Below are 20001 nucleotides of genomic sequence, written 5' to 3' on the forward strand. Positions count from 1 at the left end.
TCCAGCTACTCGGGAGGCTGAGGCAGGAGAATGGTGTGAACCCGAAAGGCGAAGCTTGCAGTGAGCTGAGATCCGGCCACTGCACTCCAGTTTGGGTGACAGAGCGAGACTCCGTCTCAAAAAAAAAAAAAAAAAAAAGCCCCCAGCCTGTGGTTCCCCAGGGCTAGGGTCTCTGCCTCAGTGGGGCCCTGTGCACACTGGGGGATGTGAAGGGCCCGGGGCAGCGCTGGCTGGGAGGGGGCCATGCTCTCACTGTGGCTCGTGGCTGACCCCTGCCGATCTTATGTAACCAGAGAACTCGGAGAATCGCATCTGGCAGTGGCAAGTCTGGAAAGCTGGAAGAGCTCCACGCCAGGCTGAATCAATCAGCAGCCCCCATGCCCAGGGCGAACACAGACTGTTTTGAAGATCAGATGTGTGCCCTGCCCAAGCCTTCAGAAACATTCTGGCATTTCAGAAGCGAACAAAAGCAGACAGCCCGGGACCTAATCCCCAAAACCAGGGCTGTAGGGAGCAGAGGTCCAGAGGACGCCACACCCCACATTTGAATATTTTTTTTTCTTGTCACGCAAACTTCCTGGGCAGGAACTCCAAGGGCTCAGTGGGCAGGAAGGAGGGTCCTTAAATACGTCCCCTCTTGGCTGTTGCTGTTCCAGGAGCCCCAGTTACCAGGAGAGGCTGTGTCAAAGGTAATCCTCTTCCCTGCTTACCTTATTTTTTCTCTTGTCTAGGTGGCGCCTGCCCTCGGAGCGGGGGCCCTAAGTGTTAAGAGTCCTACATCATCTCCCAGGGGGCTGGTCCCTGCCTCCGGGACCATCATCTCTGGAGCATCCTCCTGGACCTCTGGCAGCTTTGCCATCCCCCAAACCGGGAGGCGGAGGTCCCAGGAATCCGTGGAGCAGAGACACCAAGGTGGCTGTGGGGTGAGAGGCCTTGATGGGCCGTCAGACTCCATCACTGGAGGGAAGGTAGCAGAGCCAAGTGGTAAAGGCATGAGCTGCCAACAGAGATGGATGTGGGTTCAAGCCCCGACGTGCCATTTGCTACCTGTGAGACCAGACAGAGCACTGAGCGTTTCTCAGTCTCCCTTTCCTCATCTGTCAAACGCACTCATCATTGTTCCTTCTTCATAGGCGCCACTCTAGAGCTTTTGTGAGCACAGAAGGCAGTGAGGAAGGGAGGGGGTGCCACTGGGGGGCAAAGTCAACACCGGCACAGGTGAGAGGAGCGGGGTGCAAGAACGTGGGGTGTGAGGCGACGGGTGCTGAGGAGGCCCCCAGTGCATGCAGCAGCAGCTCCCATTTGGGTGCAGCTGCAACGTGATGGTCTCCACTCATCTCTGTGAAGTGGCATCTTTGTTAACCTGTCTCTCGGGGAAGGCCTGGGAAGGCCGTCCTGCCCAGAGACCACAGTTCCGAGTGGCGATGCTGGGGTGCAAGACCAGTCCCGTCCCACGCTCACCAGGCTCTTCCCACCTGGGCGGCCTGCCTCGGTGGCTGGTGCCTAAGGCTGCTGCCCTGCTTTGACCGTACAAGGCTCGGGAGAGAAGCAGGACCTAGGGCTGGGGTTGTGGTCAGCAGGAGGGGCCTGGCCCATGGAACTGAGAAGGTCCCAGAGAGGGGGCTTCCCCAGCCTCCTATCAGATCACAGGGAGGGGCCATGGAAGGGCCAGGCTTAGAGCACCCTCGAAGCCAGCAGGTCCCCGCTCCCTGTGCAGAAAGCCTGGGGCTAGGGGTCAGCCTATGGGGAGGGGAGGCAGAGAATGGATCAGAAGCCACTCGCTGGAAGGTAGGCAGGACCATATATCTATATACAATATAATTATATATTACTTATGATATATAGGGTTTTTTTAAAAAAATGGAGATACCCTATTTCTGCTGATGTTAAAAGTTATGCCGGGTCTGCAAGTGGGCTGAGTATCTCTGGAAGGGGAGTCAGGAACTGATAACAGTGGCCCCTCTGTGGGGCAGCACCTGACAGCTGATGGAGCAGGGACGAGGGCGGTGGACCTTTTTCTGTGTCCGTTTGCTATATTTTACATTTTGTTTCATGAGCATGTATTGCCTATCTTAAAATGCACCAAAATTTAAAAAATACAAGCTCATTGCAAAAAGTCAAACATTGCATAAGAGGAAAACAGATCATCAATAATTTCACCCCCATCAATTGTCCCATCACGTTGGGGGCTACCGTTCTAGTCCTTTCTTGCATGTTAGAACACACACACACACGCGCACACACACACGCCTGGTACGTCTGTTATTCCATAACTCCCTTCCCTTCCCTTCCCTTCCCTTCCCTTCCCTTCCCTTCCCTTCCCTTCCCTTCCCTTCCCTTCCCTCCCCTCCACTCCCCTCCCCTTCCCTGCTCTCCCCTCCCCTCCCCTCCCCTCCCTTCCCCTCCCCTTCCCTTTCTTTCTTTCTTGATGGAGTTGTTCCATAACCTCTTTTCTTTTCTTTTCTTTTTTCTTTTCTTTTCTTTCTCGATGAAGTCTCGCTAAAAGTAATTATATTACTTACCCGAAGCATTCAAATACCGCTTCCACTGATAGCCTCTTGACTTCTAGCAAATCTCACTAACCTTGCCTTACCTCCTACCACTAATCTAATAGGAGACCTCTGTGATTATGACTCCATTCACCTGGTCAAAATGCTGGAGTACAATGGCGCAATCTCAGCCCACTGCAACCTCCTCCTCCCGGCTTGGTTCAAGCACTTCTCCTGCCTCAGCCTCCCAAGTAGCTGGGACTATAGGCGCCTGCCACCACTCCTGGCTAATTTTTGTAGTTTTAGCAGAGACGGAGTTTCACCATGTTGGCCAGGCTGGTTTTGAACTTCTGACCTCAGATGACCCACCCACCTCAGCCTCCCAAAGTGTTTGCTAGGATTATAGGCGTGAGCCACCGCGCCCAGCCTGGAACCTGTTTTCTTTCTTATCCTCAGTGCCTGGGACACCCCTGGTGTAGAGAGAGCCCCTACAAACATGCTCTGAATAGCCTGCTCCACCTAATCCCTAAACACTGCACAGTAATCCCTCACGTGGGTGTGACAGGAGTCATTTAAACCGTCTCCTCTTTCGGACCTTTGGGGTGTTTCCAATATTTCCCTGCTATAGAAAACAGTGACTTTCTTATTCGTGAATGTTTAGGAAAGGCTGTAGGACTTCTTTGTCACAGAGAAATACGTTTGAAAAACTTTTGCCACATATCGCCAAATTGCCCCCAGAAGGGCCATCCCAATTTGCCACTATGGTTTCGTGTATTGGTAGCAGGAATCACCTTCACACCTCTTTGTGGAAATCTGCAGCTCTGTGAATCCTTGGTGGTCATGGGCGTGCGTCTCCCAGGTGTGGCACGCATGGGTTTACACACCAAGCCTGGTTCAGCTCTGCCAAGAAACCAGCGCTTTTTAGAACAATGGCTTAGCCAGGAGGGTGGTGCTGGGTTTTCCTTTATCGGCTTGGGTGTGCCCCTCCAATCTGATCTGGAGAGTGGCTGACTGTGTGTGCAGAGCTCTAGGGGTGTTGATCTGGGACTGTGCCACCAGCTTTGTAAGCAAGTATCGGAGCGGGAGAGGCCAGGAAAGGCCCTGCCCCAGCACGCTGCCAAGAGCCCCCAGCAGCAGTTCTGTTTAGGGCGCGTGTTGCTGCGGGTGTCACCTTCTCAGGGACTAGCAAGGCAGCCAGGGGCCCCGGCGTCTGAGTGAGGGGCGGGAGAGGAGGCCAGGCAGAAAGCGGACCTTCCAGCGGGAAGGCCGTTTTCCGCAAGGCCGAGCCCGGGCCCAGGGAAGTCCCTTCCTATAGCATTCAGGCGGGGTGGGAGGCGGGGTGCGCTCGTGCCCCTCCGCCAGCTGCAGGTGCTTTCTGTCCCCAGGCACCATGAGCAAGATCAGCGAGGCCGTGAAGCGCGCCCGCGCCGCCTTCAGCTCGGGGAGGACCCGCCCGCTGCAGTTCCGGATCCAGCAGCTGGAGGCGCTGCGGCGCCTGATCCAGGAGCGCGAGCAGGAGCTGGTGGGCGCGCTGGCCGCAGACCTGCACAAGGTGCTCGGGCTGGGCGGCCGCCCTCTGCCAGTGTCGGGGCCTCGCGGCGGGGCGGGGGGCTGGGGGCAGTGCGGCCCGGAGAGGGTCAGGAAGAACTTGGGGCCACCTGGGCCGCCGGGCCCCGCGCCCCCCCCACCCCGCCTCCCTGCCGCCTCTTTCGCCCTCTGGCCTTTTCCTCCTGGCCTGGCCTCCGCGTCCCGCCCGCAGCGTCCCCCATTTCAACTCTCCTGCTGCCCCGACACCCCGAACTTTTGGTCCCCCCCATTCCTCAGCCCCACGCAGGACCACCTGGTTCTCCACACCAGGAACCAGAGCAGCTTGGCACCCCGGAGGGCATGGGGGGCTCTTCCCTCCCTCCCAGTCCTCACAGGGGCTGTTCCGTCCCTCGCCCTGAGCAAGATCAGACGCCTCCGCGTCTGCAGACCCCTGCTGTCCCCACATCCTGCCTGGGGTCCGGCGCTCCGGAGTCCATCCTCCCACCGACTACCCTCTTTGCTCCTGCACTTTTATTTTTATTTTATTTCATTTATTTATTTGAGATGGAGTCTTACTCTGTCACCCAGGCTGGAGTGTGTAATGGCGCGATCTCGGCTCACTGCAATCTCCGCCTCCCGGGTTCAGGCAATTCTCCTGCCTCAGCTTCCCGAGTAGCTGGGACTACAGGCGTGCACCACCATGCCCGGCTAATTTTGTGTTTTTAGTAGAGACGGGGTTTCGCCATGTTGGACAGGCTGGTCTTGAACTCCTGACCTCTGGAGTTCCTCAGGAGGAGTTCTCGGCCTCTCCAAGTGCTGGGATTACAGGCGTGAGCCATAGCGCCAGGCCTGCTCCTCTACTTCTAAAGAAATCGCCCAGGACTTCTCATCTTAAACCAGAAACAATAAGGAAACCCACTCCGTTGACTTTACAGCTTCTGTGTTGCTCTTCACAGCCCAAGTTTATAAAAGAGAGGCGTTTTCCGCCATCTGCATCCCCTCTTCTCACCCCTGCTTCCCGAAGGAGGCCCTGAGCGCCCAGCAGCCCTTGGTCCTGCATCCCCCTCCAGACATCTGAAGGGCCTGGCTCCGTCCACCCTGCCCGGATCCATCTCCCAGTGCCCGGATCTATCCCCTGTCCCCAGATCCATCCCCGCCTCCACGGATCCATCCCCACTGCCTGGATCTACTCTCCCCTGCCCAGCTCTATTCCCCCTACCTGGATCCATCCCCTTGCCCATGCCTGGCCCCTTCACGCTCTCTCCCCTGGGGCCCCACACATCCAAACCTACCTGGGCCCTCCTCTGGCACAAAGGGGCCTTCTCAGACCCACAGGTCCAAGTGGATAATCCTGGCTCTGCTTCCCCTGGGGGTCTTCTGCGGCTGCCCCCACCCTGGGCTGAGTGAGCGGCCCCCATCACCCTGGCAGCTGAGCAGTGGGGCTCCTCACTCGCCCCAGCTGCAGGCGGGCCCTGGCCGTGGAAGCTCACAGGGGCTCTATCCCTGCAGAACGAATGGAATGCCTACTACGAGGAGGTGGTGTACGTCCTGGAGGAGATAGAGTACATGATCCAGAAGCTCCCCGAGTGGGCTGCGGATGAGCCCGTGGAGAAGACGCCCCAGACTCAGCAGGATGAGCTCTACATCCACTCGGAGCCTCTGGGCGTGGTCCTTGTCATCGGCACCTGGAACTACCCCTTCAACCTCACCATCCAGCCCATGGTGGGCGCCATCGCTGCAGGTGCATGGCCCTGTGGGAAGGGAAGCTGGGGGAGCACCGTCCACCACCACGGAGCCGAGCCAGGACGGGCTCAGGCCCGTGTGAAGAGTCCTGGGGTCAGATAAGGGTTTGCTGGGTCTGTCACGGGAGGCTGTGGGGACCACGCTATTTAGCCAGGCCTCTTGGTGCCTGAGGTCCAGTCAGGCTCAGGTGTCCGCACCTGATGATGGAGAGAGGGCCTGCCTTCCCCCACCCTTGGGGGGCTGGAGCTTCTGTTACCTAATATGCACCAGGGCTTCCTTCCTAGAAGGGGCCAGCGCTGTTCTACCATCCAGGCCCCCAGAGCCTCTCTCCCCTTTCTGCTTTTCCTCCAACATCTCAGCAACTCAGAGGGCCAGGTGGTGCAACTGTGGCCAGCGTGTGCCTGTGCGTGTCCCTCTGTCATGTGCCCGTGTGTGCTCCTGGCTGTGCCCCGTGGCATGTGCTTGTGTGCCAATAACTCTCCCATCCACTCTTCCGAGGACACACAATGGAGGGGAGGCTTCAGGTGTGGTCCTTGGGAGGGCAGAGCCTCTGGGTGAGGTACCCTGGGCATAGGCCTGGCTCTGTGTGCTCTGCAGGGAACGCGGTGGTCCTCAAGCCCTCGGAGCTGAGTGAGAACATGGCGAGCCTGCTGGCTACCATCATCCCCCAGTACCTGGACAAGGTGAGGTGCCCTCCGGGGCCTCATAACTCCATGGCCTCATAACTGAGCTGGGGCCAGGTATTTGGGGGATGAGAAATAGTGAATTCTTGCAGCAAGGGACCAAGCTGGTGGCGCTGAGGATGGTCCTTAGCAGCTGCCTTCTCTCATTGGGGTGAACAGAGCCCCTGGGCCAGGAAAGGGGGTCTACTGCCAGTTACCACCCCCTGCCCCCAAGGTGGGGTGCTGGGCTTCGGGGCTGCTGGTCTCGGCCACTGCCCATCTACACTTGTGAGAGCGAGGAAGGGCTTGGTGTTCGCTGAGCCCCCCCCTCTCCTTGCTTGGAAGGATCTGTACCCAGTCATCAATGGGGGTGTCCCTGAGACCACGGAGCTGCTCAAGGAGAGGTTCGACCACATCCTGTACACGGGCAGCACGGGCGTAGGGAAGATCGTCATGACGGCTGCTGCCCAGCACCTGACCCCTGTCACGCTGGAGCTGGGAGGGAAGAGCCCCTGCTACGTGGACAAGAACTGTGGCCTGGACGTGGCCTGCCGGTGAGAGGCTCCGGCCTGCTGGCTGCAGCGGCCCTTACTCTGCCTTCCAGCACACATGACTGCACCTCACGCTGTGGGTCCACTCTGAGTAGCACAGACACTCCCTGCCTCACGGAGCAGTGGTCCTGGCAGAAACTCACATGGGGATAGGGGTGGGGACCAGGTGCACAGAAGACGCGTGGGGAGTCCCAGAAGGCTTCCTGGAGGGGGAGAGGTCCAGGCTGAGCTCTGTTCGCTGAGTGGGCATCACTGGGGAAGTGGTACTCCAAGCAGAGGCTGCAGAAAAAGCAACTGTGGGATGTTCAGGACACAAGGAACTGTACTGGGTCCAGCCCTCTGCTGGGGCAGGGCAATCTGAGTTCTGGAGAGCAGGCCCAGAGGGAGAAGAGCCACCGCCACTCGGGGTCTGGGGAAGATCCCGTATCTGCACCTCCCGACCCTAGCCAGGGCTGTGGCCACCTCCCTATCCCACATCTGTGGCCCCCAGAGATGTAGGGGAGCCTGAGTAGCAGTGACATCTGGCTGTGCAGGGCAAGGGCGTGATCAGGGAGCACGGAGGCTGCCCCCAACAGACGTCCTCTAGAAATTCCCTACCAGTCCCCGGTGAACACAATCGGGGCATTGGGTCTTCCTGGTCCAGTGTCTAGAAGTAAGCAGACCGCTTGGGAGGACTCACTGGTGGCAAGGTCACAGCCGATGGCTTCTGCTGACCAGAGAGCTCAAGGGTCTGCAAAACGAGGTGCAGCTCTTGGGGAACCTTTTGGATTTAGTCCAGTCTGGGACTTTCACAGACGCATCGCCTGGGGGAAATTCATGAACAGTGGCCAGACCTGCGTGGCCCCCGACTACATCCTCTGTGACCCCTCGATCCAGAACCAAATTGTGGAGAAACTCAAGAAGTCACTGAAAGTGAGTATGGGACCCTTGGCGGGGTGGGATGGGAAGCCTCCCATCACAAGGTGGGCCTGGCCCCTTAACTAACTTCTAGGGATTTGGAAACAGTGGATTTATTTTCTTCTAATATAAATATAATGCAAGCTAGGCATGGTGGCTCACACCCATAATCCTGCACTTTGGGAGGTGGAGGCTGGAGGATCACTTGAGGCCAGAAGTTTGAGACCAGTCTGGGTAACATAGCAAGATCCCGTCTTTGCAAAAAATGTTTTTAAATTAGCCAACCATGGTGGATGGGTGGTGCATGCCTGTTGTCTCAGCTACTTGGAAGGCTGCGGTGAGGCTGGAGGATTGGTTGGGTCCAGGAGTTCGAGGCGGCAGTGAGCTATGATTGTACCACTGCACTCCAGCCTGGGCAACAGAGCAAGACCCTGTCTCTAAGAAAAAAAAAAAAAAAAAAAGGTAATGCACACTCACTATAGATAATTTGGAAAAGATTAAAAAGCATAAAGAAGAAGAAAAATCTCCACCCAGAATCCCATCAGCCAAAGACAGCCACTGCTGGCCTGTGTCTGAGCAGCTTTTGGCCACGACGAGGGTCTGCGTCCTTACCCGAAGCCCCCACCTCTTCTCCACAGGAGTTCTATGGGGAAGATGCCAAGAAGTCCCGGGACTATGGAAGAATCATTAGTGCTCGGCACTTCCAGAGGGTGATGGGCCTGATTGAGGGCCAGAAGGTGGCTTATGGGGGCACCGGGGATGCGGCCACTCGCTACATAGGTGCGTGACCCCTGAAGGGCATAGCCCACCTGCCCAGGCCACAGGGGTCCCCAGCAAGTTCACAGCAAGTGGGCACAGATACTTGATAAGCAGACATGACCTCGGGTTGGGTATAAACTGCTTTCACCAGGGAGCCTGGGGTAGACTCTAGCAGGCAGGGGCTGAGGACAGCCCCTGCTCCAGCCTCAGAATCCCCTCTCCCAACAAAGGCCCAGAAAGAGGGGCCTCATCTCCCCGCCCCTCTGTAGCAGCAGGAGCAGGGACAGCAGAGGCCATAGGAGCCCCAGGTGTGCCAAGCCGTGAGGGGCCCCCAGTGCCCAGGCTGTGGGTCACCACATGGGGCCCACTTGGCCCCGAGTTTGTCAAGGAGACAAGAGAATTCTGGCAGGGCATCGGGTGGCCGGCGGGTGCAGTGCCTGCTCCTGGAGACAGATCTCGGGTCCTTCCATACAGGTTAACCTGTAGTTGTCCCCAGTGGTCTGCCCAGATGGCACCCGGGACACAGGTGCCTGCGGCACCTCTCTGGGGCCTCGTCCCTGCCCTTTTCCAAGCCTGGGCAGCTTCGCCTGGAATAGGTTGGGTCTAGGTGCTTGCATTTTCCAACCGCGTGGGGGTCTCTGTGCCATCCAACTCTGGCTTGTTTCCTGCCTCAGCCCCCACCATCCTCACGGACGTGGACCCCCAGTCCCCGGTGATGCAGGAGGAGATCTTCGGGCCTGTGCTGCCCATCGTGTGCGTGCGCAGCCTGGAGGAGGCCATCCAGTTCATCAACCAGCGCGAGAAGCCCCTGGCCCTCTACGTGTTCTCCAGCAACGACAAGGTGGGCAGTGGGCCTGGGGTGCCCTCCTCCAGGGTCCTGGGGCCCACAGACCTGGGTTCAAACTGCAGCTTCACTGTTCTCTGGCTGTGTGACCTTGGGCAAGTCAATGGATCTTTCTGAGCTCCTTTCACCTCATCTCTAAGATCAGGACAGCAGCATCACCTGAGGGCATTGAATGAGCGATCCTTGCCCAGGGCCCTGCACACAGGCGTGGGGGCGGCTGCTGTCGCTCTTTGCTCGTGTGGTGCTGAGGGCCACGCGGTCTGCGGGAAGAGCGGGAGACGGCGGCTAGGGCTCTGCCTCCACCTGCTCCTGTCCCTGTGGCTCCAGGCTGTACCCAGGCAGGGTGGGGTGGGGGGCTGTGGCATCCTGTGGACAGGAGACTGAGGTCAGTGGCTGGGTCCTGGTGCAGGTGATTAAGAAGATGATTGCAGAGACATCCAGCGGTGGGGTGACGGCCAACGATGTCATCGTCCACATCACCTTGCACTCTCTGCCCTTTGGGGGAGTGGGTGAGTCTGGGGCTGAGCTTGCTGCCTCCCTGCCTCCCTCGGGGGCCCCCAGGGTTGGGCACCCTCACCCAGCAAATTCAGGAGGGGCCGCCTCCTGTGGCCCAGGCCGCAGCTTCCTGCTAACCTCTTCCATCTGGGCCTTGGCCTCTGCCTGCCATCCATCAGACACACTTAACCTGGGAGTCTAGAGGGTCCTAGAGGTCACCTGGTGCACCAGCCTGTTTCATGGAGGCCTGAGAAAGGTGACCCAGGCCAAAGGTCACACAGCTATTTAGTGGCAGACCTGGGATTAGACCCTTGCTGGGCACTCCCACTGTTGTCCCCAGCGTGGATGCCCTGGGGACACCCTGGACATTGGCCACCCTCAGGAGGCCCAGAAAAGGGCCACAACCTGGGGCTGGGTGCTGAGGGCCCCAGGATTTGAGGGAAGGATGGGTGATGATGGCTGGGGCTCTGCCTGTCTGTCCTTGTGGTTCTGGGATACACCCAACAAGGTGGAGAGGGAAGCCTGGGGCATCCTGGGGGCAGGATGCTGAGCCCTGAACCGACTTCTCCTCCGCAGGGAACAGCGGCATGGGGTCCTACCACGGCAAGAAGAGCTTTGAGACCTTCTCTCACCGCCGCTCTTGCCTGGTGAGGTCTCTGATGAATGATGAAGCACTGAAAGTCAGATACCCCCCGAGCCCGGCCAAGGTGAGAGGGGGAAGGGGCTGTGGGTGGGGGGAGACCAGGCTGCGTGGGACAAGGGCCTGGGGATCACTGCCTGCTCCGTGTCCCTTTCACAGATGACCTGGCACTGAGGAGGGGCTGCTCCGCCTGGCCTGGCCACACTGTGTCCCATCAGAGTGCGGACCACCCTCACTGGCTCTCCTGGCCCTGGGAGAGTCACTCCTGCAGCCCCAGCCCAGCCCCGCTCCTCTGCTGACCTGCTGTCCTGTGCACACCCCACTCCCACATGGGCCCGGGCCTCACCACTCCAAGTCCCCACCCCATTCTAGACCAATAAAGAGATGAATACAATTTTCTAACTCAGCAAATGCAGGCATATGGCGCTTCTTATGCAGCACTGAACCCACCGACCTGTCCTGCCTGATCCCACTGCCCCACGAAGCGTGGTCACTGACGTGCCAGCAAAGGCCTCTCATCAGCTGGTGGGGCCTTGTGCCAGGAGGCCATGTACAGTGTCAGGGTAACACTCATCTTCCTTTTAGCCTTGGGGAGGTCAGCTCCATCTCTGGTGTGTTCAGCCAAGGAGAGCCTGAGGAGGCTGAGCCTTGTTGGCACAGTGGTTCAGATACGGAGAGCTGATGCTCGCTCTTCCCAGACTAGCTTCACTATCTCGGGCAGGGGTCACTTTGTGAGATGATGCAGTAGTCAACACAAAACGCCTTGGTTATGGCATAGTGCTGCTCATGGGGGCAAAGGACCCGAGGCCAGGCAGCACCAGCACCCACGGCCAGGACAGGGTCCGGCAAGGCGAGTCTGAGCTGGGTGTTCTGGGGGCTGGTGAGACCCAGAGCCAGGAAGCTTCCCAGCCTGGGCCTGGCAGGTAAGGGGAGGCTGCTGGGGGAGGCCTGCTGAGGCTGGGCCGGTCCCTCTGGGTCCTCTACACAGACTCTCCTGGTATCATGCAGCAAAACCCTCCCAGCTTTTGCTGAGATTTCCTTGTGAAAACAGAGTTTTGTGCTGTCACCACCAGGTGTGCCCAGCCCCGCCTGGGACCCTCGCCTGCCGCCGGCCACTTGGCTGCTCCCAATAAAAGCCTACCCTCCACGTGGTCCGTGCCCTGCCACCACCACCCCCTTCCCACTCCTGACCTTCCTCTCTCCCCTGAGTCTTCAGTCTTCCCTTCTGTCCTGGACCATTCCTATTCTCTAGTGTCTTGTGCCTTATTCTAAGTCCCCCAGACCCCAAATGCAACGAGAAAAGTCGTTAACTGTTACCTGTGCTTCCTTCCCTCCAGCGAAGGGGTGGGAGCAGGGGCAGAGAGGAAACTTTTGTTTTGTTTTGTTTGGATGTTTCCCGCGTGGACCTGTGACTTATAGTATACCCAGAGAATTGAGCCAAACTAAATCTTGGCTGGGAGTGGTGGCTCATGCCTATAATCCCAGTACTTTGGGAGGTCAAAGTGGGAGGATCCCTTCAGTCTGGGAGTTCAATACCAGCCTAGGCAATAGAGACCCTGTCTCTACTAAAAATAAAAAATTAGCTGGGTGCGATGGTGTGTGCCTGTAGTCTCAGCTGCTAGAAAGGCTGAGGCAGGAGGATCACTTGAGCCCAGGAGTTCGAGGCTGTAGTGAGCTATGAGGTGCCACTGTACTCCAGCCTGGGTGCCAGAGTGAGACTCTGTTTCTAAAAAAATTTTAAAACCCAAAGCCAAGAACAGAACAAAATAATATTTTCTCCTAACTGGCTCCCCCTGCGGCGACTGCCTCATCCCTCTACGCTCCTTCCCAGCAAGACTCATTTGAATGGGTGTTCTCAAACAGCGCTTCCTGCCCCCACTCACTTCCGCTTGCCCAGGTGACCCTCCCTCACCTCTGTCCTATGGGGAACCCCTGGCTCTTGACCAGGCAGGCGCAGTCTCGTGTGGGCAGATCCCCAGGGTCTCGCAGCCACTTTGGATGTCTCCACTGCCCTGCCGCCTCCTTCCATCCGACCCCACCCTCCCTCGAGCACTCTGTTCTCCGGGTTCCTGGACCCCACATGCTGCAGTTCTCCTTCCTCACCAGCTTATGTTCCCAAGTTAGTCTCCATCCCTCCTGACCTTGAGCTCCTGACTCATATATCCGACAACCGACAACCAACTTGACCTGTGAACTTGGAGTCTCAATAGGAAATTAACACTTCCATGCCCAAAAGAGAACTCTTGATTTTCCCCTCTAAGCCACTTTTTTTTTTTTTTTCTGAGGCAGAGTCTCTCTCTGTCGCCCAGGCTGGAGTGCAGTGGTGCGATCTCGGCTCACCGCAACCTCTGCCCCCAGTTTCAAGCGATTCTTCTGCCTCAGCCTCCCGAGTAGCTGGGACTACAGGAGCGTGCCAGCACGCCCAACTAATTTTTATATTTTTAGTAGAGACGGGGTTTCACCATATTGACCAGGCTGGTCTCAAACTCCTGACCTCGTGATCCGCCCGCCTCGGCCTCTCAAAGTGTTGGGATTACAGGCGTGATCCGCCGTGCCCGGCCTAAGCCATTCTTTCCCAATGCGTGTCACCCTGCAGAGTGGCTGAGGCCAAAACCTAGGAGTCAGCCTTTACTCCCCAGCTTTCCTTCATGTCCAAGACTTCCACAAGCCCCCAGGGGAACACCTTCAACTATCACAAAAACGTGTCCAACTCTGCATTTTCACCCGCACCCCCCTGGCCTGAGCACCGGCAAATGCCTCCTAAGTGGCCTTCTTTCCTCCACTCTCGCTTCCCTGTGCTTCATTCTTCACTGTGCACCCAGATGATATTCCCAATACAAAAATCTCCGTTAGGGCAAAGTTAAAAATGCAAAAATAAGAGGCATGCCAGGCACAGTGGCGCATGCCTCTAATCCCAGTGCTTTGGGGGGCCAAGGCAGGAGGATCACTTGAATCCAGGAGTTCAAGACCAGCCTGGGCAACAGAGAGAGATGCCATCTTATATTTTATAAATATAAGAAAATTAGCTGGTCATGGTGGTACATGCCTGTGGTCCCAGCTACTTCGGAGGCTGAGGTGGGAGGATCGCTTAAGCCCGGGAGTTTGAGGCTGCAGTGAGCTGTGTTGATACGACTGCACTCCAGCCTGGGCAACAGAACAAGACTCTGTCTCAAAAAATAGAAAAAAAGAGCCTTAATTCTCTCTGTTGAAAATAAAAGATTTCTCTCCCCTCCTTTGTTTTAGAGCACCTACTTTGCAAAACATGTCATTATAAGTTCTGTCTTTTCGAAATGTGTGTAAGTCTTTTCAGGAGCTATAATAAATAAGACTCTTGTCAGCTTTACGAGCCAGACGTCTTTCTCAAGGGCTGGGGTGTCAGCTCTTTGAAATGCACCCCCAAATTCTAATTCCTGTGAGAGGGAAGAAGCCTAACTTCCAGTGGGCATGTCTGTCCAAGTTGCAAAATTACCTCCTGTCATAAAGATATGAGAGGTTTTTTTTTCTGGATAGAGCCAATTAGCAGGTCAGGCACAGTGGCTTACACCTGCAATCCTAGTACCTTAGGAAGCCAAGGTGGTAGCATCATTTGAAGCCAGGAGTTCAAGATCGGCCCGGGCAACATGGTGAAACCCCATCTCTACAAAATATGAGAAAATTAGCCAGGCGTGATGGTGCACACCTGTAGTCCCAACTTAGGAGGCTGAGGCAAGGGGATCACTTGAGCCCAGGAGGTCAAGGCTGCAGCGAGTTATGATCATGCCACTGCACTGCAGCACAGGCGACAGAGGGAGACTCCAGCTCTCAAAACAAATAAATAAACAAATACATAAAATGTTATGATGGCTCCCCATTGCACTTGAGGATCCGTAAATTGCCTTGCAAAGCGCCACGCGCTCTGGGCCCTGTCTTACTCTCTGACCTCTGCCACGAACTTCCTGGTTCAACACCCACGGCCTCCTACAAGCCTTGCCCTTCCTCAGGACTGTTCCTTGTTCTCCTGGATCCTTCTCATCAGCCTCTGCCAGCTCAAACCTCATCTCCTTTCCCTATTCACTCTCACTCACCTGCCTTAGTTTTTGTCTTGTCTGTGCATCTGTTTATTGCCTGTCTTTCCCCACTCAAGGCAAGTGCTGACCTTTGTCCATTGTATTCACTCTAGATCTCTAGAGGCTAGAGCAGTGGCCTATGCGTAGATGGGGCTATGTAAATATTTGTTGAATAAATGAAAAAATGAGTGAGTTTCAAAGACGTCATTGGTGTTTTGTTGCTCTAAATACCCCCCCACGCCGCACCATCATCTCATCTGATATTACCTGATTTTATTATTTATTTATTTATTTTGAGACAGAGTCTCGCTTGCTCTGTCACCCAGGCTGGAGTGCAGTGGTGCGATCTTGGCTCACTGCAACCTCTACCTCCCCGAGTTCAAGCAATTCTCCTGCCTCAGCCTCCTGAGTAGCTGGGACTACAAGTGCCCACCACCGCATCAGGCTAATTTTTGTATTTTTAGTAGAGGCGGGGTTTCACCATGTTGGCCAGGCTGGTCTCGAACTCCTGACCTCAAATGATCCACTCACCTCGGCCTCCTAAAATGCTGGGATTATAGGCATGAGCCACTGTGCCCAGCCTGAAATTACCTGATTTTAGATGACAACAAACTTCATAGGATCCCACTGTGGGATAAAACAGCCCAGAGGTTTTAAACCATATTAACCACAAAGACAACATCCTAATCAAAGACAGTGTGTCCTGTTGTCCTCACGCATCCCAGGTAAGGGCCCCACAGGCAATGCTCTGATAAATGACAGTTGCCCCCAGCTGAAGGTGGGAGGAAGAGGAAGGCTTGGCTGGCACACACTGCCTTCTGACCTTCACCTTCACCCCACAATGGCCCTGTGCAGTGAGGATGTGAGCCCGTTTGTTAAAATTTATTTATTTTTATTTTTTATTTTACAGACAGGATCTTGTGGGGAAAGTCATCACCATTCTCTAATCTCAAGTACCCAGGGACACAATACACTGCGGAAGGCCGCAGGGACCTCTGCCTAGGAAAGCCAGGTATTGTCCAGGGTTTCTTCCCGAGTGATAGCCTGAGATATGGTCTCTGGGGAAGGGAGAGACCTGACCTTCCCCCAGCCCAACACCCAGAAAGAGTCTGTGCTGAGGAAGTAGAAGAGAAAGGCCTCTTTGCAGTTGAGCTAAGAGGAAGGCATCCGTCTCCTGCTCCTCCCTGGGAAGAGAATGTCTTGGTGTGAAACCCGATTGTATGTTCTATTTACTGAGATAGGAGAAAATCACCTTAGGGCGGGAGTTGAGACATGCTAGCGGCCATACTGCTCTTTAAGGCCAGGGATGTTTGTGTACACGCACATCAAGGCACAGCACCTTTCTTTAAACTTATTTATGACACAGAGGTCTTTGTTCACATGTTTTCCTGCTGACCCTCTCCCCACTATTACCCTATTGTCCTGCCACATCCCCCTCTCCAAGATGGTAGAGATAATGATGAATAAATACTGAAGGAACCCAGAGACCAGTGCCAGTGGGGGTGTGGGTCCTCCTGAGCGCCAGTTCCCTGGGCCCACTTTTCTTTCTCTATACTTTGTCTCTGTCTCTTTCTTTTCTCAGTCTCCAGTCCCAACTGAGGAGAAACGCCCACAGTTGTGGAGGGGCTGGCCACCCCTTCAGATTTCTGTTGCTGGAGTGCAGCGGTGCAAACACGGCTCACTGTAGCCTCGAACTCCTGGACTTAAGCAATTCTCCCCCCTCAACCTCCCCAGTAGCTGGGACTACAGGTGTGCACCACCATTCCCAGCTAATTTTTAAATTTTTGTAGAGACAGAGTTTCACTATGTTGCCCAGGCTGGTCTCGAACTCCTGGCCTCAATTGATCCACCTGCCTAAGGCTCCCAAAGTGCTGAGATTACAGGTGTGAGCCATCACACTGACCTCATTTATAGATTAGGAACCAGAGGTTCAGGAAGCAGTGTCACTAGCCCAGGTCTCCGGTGCCAGCCACAGGTGCCACAGCTCTGGGACATCTGGTCTTCTCTGACATCACAGACGCTCCTCAAAACCTTTGCATCAGGAGCTGTTGGCACAGTTGGAAACATTCAGAATGGAGGAGAGAAAGCTGAGGGCTTCCAAGGACATTATCTGCGTTTTCCAAACTGAAGAATTAGAGTAGATGGGTGAGAGTCATAATCACCTCTTTCTCCTCTTCCTCTTCTTCTCGTCCTCTTCCATCTCCTTTTTCTATGTGTTGTTAGTATGACACTCTTACAATTTACAGTATTACCTATTTATTCATAATGCCCCAAGTCTGAACTTTTCTGAACTAATTCTATTTCCAAGTTAGATCTCAATTTAAAATAAAACAGCAATTTTAAAAAAAATTGGTGTAGTCCCAACACCATGATTTCATCTGCTGTTTTTTCTTTCTATGACATGGATTAAGGAATGGGCTGGAAAAAAAATATTTGCCCAATTATGATTCAACCTTTCCACACAGTTGCTATTGTCCAAAACATAAAGACCAAGGATAATCACAACTCCCATGTCACCAAGGAGAGCAGGTGATATTTCTGGGTTGCACATTGCAATCCATGCCACGCTGTGCACGGTGCACAGAAGGGGACCTACTTCTGCCGAGGAGCCACAGCCATAGTACGCCATTGTTGAGTCCATTGGTGGCTCCTGGTGTTTAGATTCTCAGATTAAAAAAAAAATGTATGTAATCCCAGCACTTTGGGAGGCTGAGGCGGGCAGATCATTTGAGGTCAGGAGTTTCAGACCAGCCTGACCAACATGGTGAAACTCCCATCTCTACTAAAATACAAAAATAAGCCGGGTGTGGTGGTGGGTGCCTGTAATCCAGCTACTCGGGAGGTTGAGGCAGGAGAATCGTTTGAACCTAGGAGGTGGAGGTTGCAGTGAGCCGAGATCGCATTTCTGCACTCCAGCTTGGGTGACAGAGTGAGACTCCGTCTCAAAATAAACCAACAAACAAAAAAACCCAAACAAAACAAAAAAAAATGTAATCAGAATCTCTCCCAAATGAGAAACTAAAAGGCAAAGTCTCGAGCCATAGAAGGCTTCCATCTCTGTTGCGTTGCTGATGCCCTCTGTCTCCTGATGTTCTAGAGCAGAAGGGAAGATCGCGCCCAGCCATGTGTTCCTCTAGCAGGCAGTCATGGCGTGGACTACACTCTAGGAGCTCACCTTGATGGAAGTGTCTTAGGCAGGACCTGCAGGGTTATGCGGCGGGAAGAAGTTAACCTCAGAAGGGCCGCGGCTACAGAGGAGGTTGGGGGAGCTCTGCTCCACAAGGTTAGGCAGAGAGGAGCTGATGGAGGCTTCACCATCTCAGTGCAGGGCTAGAGGTTCACCCAAGCAGGGAAGGGAGAACTGGAGAGGCCACCCCAGATCACAGCCCGTTGGCCAGGACCGCAGCCCAGAGCTGAAAGGGTTCTGGGGACTGCGGAGGAGCAGTCGTCATTTGTTGAGCAGCAAATGTCCCTGCTGCGTGGACAGATAAAGACATTAAACGCAAGAATAAAGTGACAGGAGAACTACCTACAAAGCCAGGCAGCGCCTGCCGGTCATGAGGGATGTGCTGGTGGTTTAGAGACCATTGGTTGAGGACTCGCCTGAGGGAAAGGTAGGGCACGGGGCCCCTGCGCTCCAACCCTGACCTGCAATGACTCTTGTCCCCTCTCTCCCAACTGCTGCCATCCAGGCAGTCCCCACACCATCTGCCTTGAATGTGGGGCCCCCGGCTCCAGAGCCCTCACCACTCTCCAGGGAGTCCCCTCCACTCCCTGGCCATCTCTCTGCTCATCCCACGCTGGGGTGCTCAGGGCTGAGCGGTGACATTTCCCGGATCCTAATCTGTCAGGATGATGTTGAAATAGCAGCAAACTAAGATTCAAAAAGTTTAAAAAGGAACTCCACCAGCTCACACTCCAGAAGGCTGCAGGGAGGGCTGGTGCCAGGCTTGGACTCAGCTCCGCCTCTGCTGTGGGCCAGCCCTGCCCGGCGGACAGCACAGTGGCTTCTTCTCTGAGTCCCCTTCCTTCCCAAAATGTCTCTGGAGTCACCTTGAGTGGCTGGACTCACCGCCTGGACTGAGCAAGCGTGGCAAACACTGCTGTTGCCTGTGCAAATCCGTTCCCCCTCCCTCATTGTTAACAGAATTCAATTTTGAAAATTTCTTTAAAAATGATGATGCCTAGGATCCTGAGATTTTCATTTTGTGTTCTGGGATGGAGCCAGGCCATCACTATGTTTGGGTTATTTTATTTTATTTTATTTTAGACGGAGTCTCACTCTGTTGACCAGGCTGGAGTGCAGTGGCACGATCTCAGCTCACTGCAACCTTCACCTCCCAGGTTCAAGTGATTCCCCTGCCTCAGCCTCCCGAGTAGCTGGGATTACAGGCGTGTGCCACCACGCCCAGCTAATTTTTGTAATTTTAATAGAGGTAGGGTTTCATCATGTTGGCCAGGCTGGTTTCAAACTCTTGGCCTCAAGTGATCCACTCACCATGGCCTCTCAAAGTACTGGGATTACAGTTGTGCACCACCACGCCCAGCTAATTTTTGTATTTTTAGTAGAGACGGGGTTTCACCATGTTGTCCAGGCTGGTCTTAAACTCCTGACCTCAAGTGATCTGCCCGCCTCAGCCTCTCAAAGTGCTGGGATTACAGGCTGAGCCACCGCACCTGCCCAGCCCCTCAGGCCTTTTTTGGAAGGACACTAATCACCTCCCAAAGGCCCCAAACTCCTAAAACTATCACACTGTGGACAAGGATTTCAACACCCGAATGTTTAGGGGGGCACAAACATTCAGATCGTGGCACCAATAAAAACAAAAAGCACAAAAAAGGGTGACCCCTCTCTCATCACAGGTGGCATATCTTGTTGTGAACTTGAAATGCAGAGCCATCTTGTGGCCATGAGGACAGCCCTGCGGTGAGGCCGGCCGGCTGAGACCAGCTCGGTAGGGAGATGATGCACCCGGGCTGCTCCGGGATGTGAGCGAGCTGCTGGAGCTGCCTTCTGTTTAACAAATTGTCCTTTCCTCAAGCCATTTTGCCATTTTGAAGCATTTCCCATTACTTACATCTGAGAGCATCTTGTCTCTCCTCCTCTTACCTCTTGGTCCACTCCTTGTTCCAGTGTCTCCTGAACAGGGCTGGCTTGTTTCCCTGAGACTTCTGCTTAGACCTCCCAGCACCTCCTCCCTCCAAGTCTCTTCCCCCCTAGACCTGCAGGGCGTCAGCAGGGCCTCCAGACTGTAAACGCCCGCGCGTGCCAGTCCTTGCACAGATCCCTGCTGCCCCCAAACTCCCTCCTCTGAGGGACAGAAGAGGTGGCAGAGGGTGTGTGGAGG

General features: G+C 55.1%; 1 protein-coding gene across 1 annotated transcript; it reads left to right on the plus strand.

Annotated features, from left to right (window-relative positions):
* Positions 1 to 579: 579 nt before the first annotated feature.
* On the plus strand, positions 580 to 11018 carry ALDH3A1 (aldehyde dehydrogenase 3 family member A1). The gene is made up of 11 exons (XM_050763917.1): positions 580 to 689; positions 3875 to 4041; positions 5526 to 5757; positions 6357 to 6442; positions 6767 to 6975; positions 7767 to 7884; positions 8508 to 8649; positions 9303 to 9469; positions 9882 to 9981; positions 10544 to 10674; positions 10767 to 11018. Exons 2-11 carry the CDS (start codon positions 3880 to 3882, stop codon positions 10779 to 10781), a joined length of 1362 nt encoding a protein of 453 aa, XP_050619874.1. The 5' UTR covers positions 580 to 689; positions 3875 to 3879; the 3' UTR covers positions 10782 to 11018.
* The last annotated feature ends 8983 nt before the right edge of the window (positions 11019 to 20001 follow it).

This window comes from Macaca thibetana, chromosome 16 (assembly GCF_024542745.1).
Source record: "Macaca thibetana thibetana isolate TM-01 chromosome 16, ASM2454274v1, whole genome shotgun sequence".
Taxonomy (NCBI): domain Eukaryota; kingdom Metazoa; phylum Chordata; class Mammalia; order Primates; family Cercopithecidae; genus Macaca; species Macaca thibetana.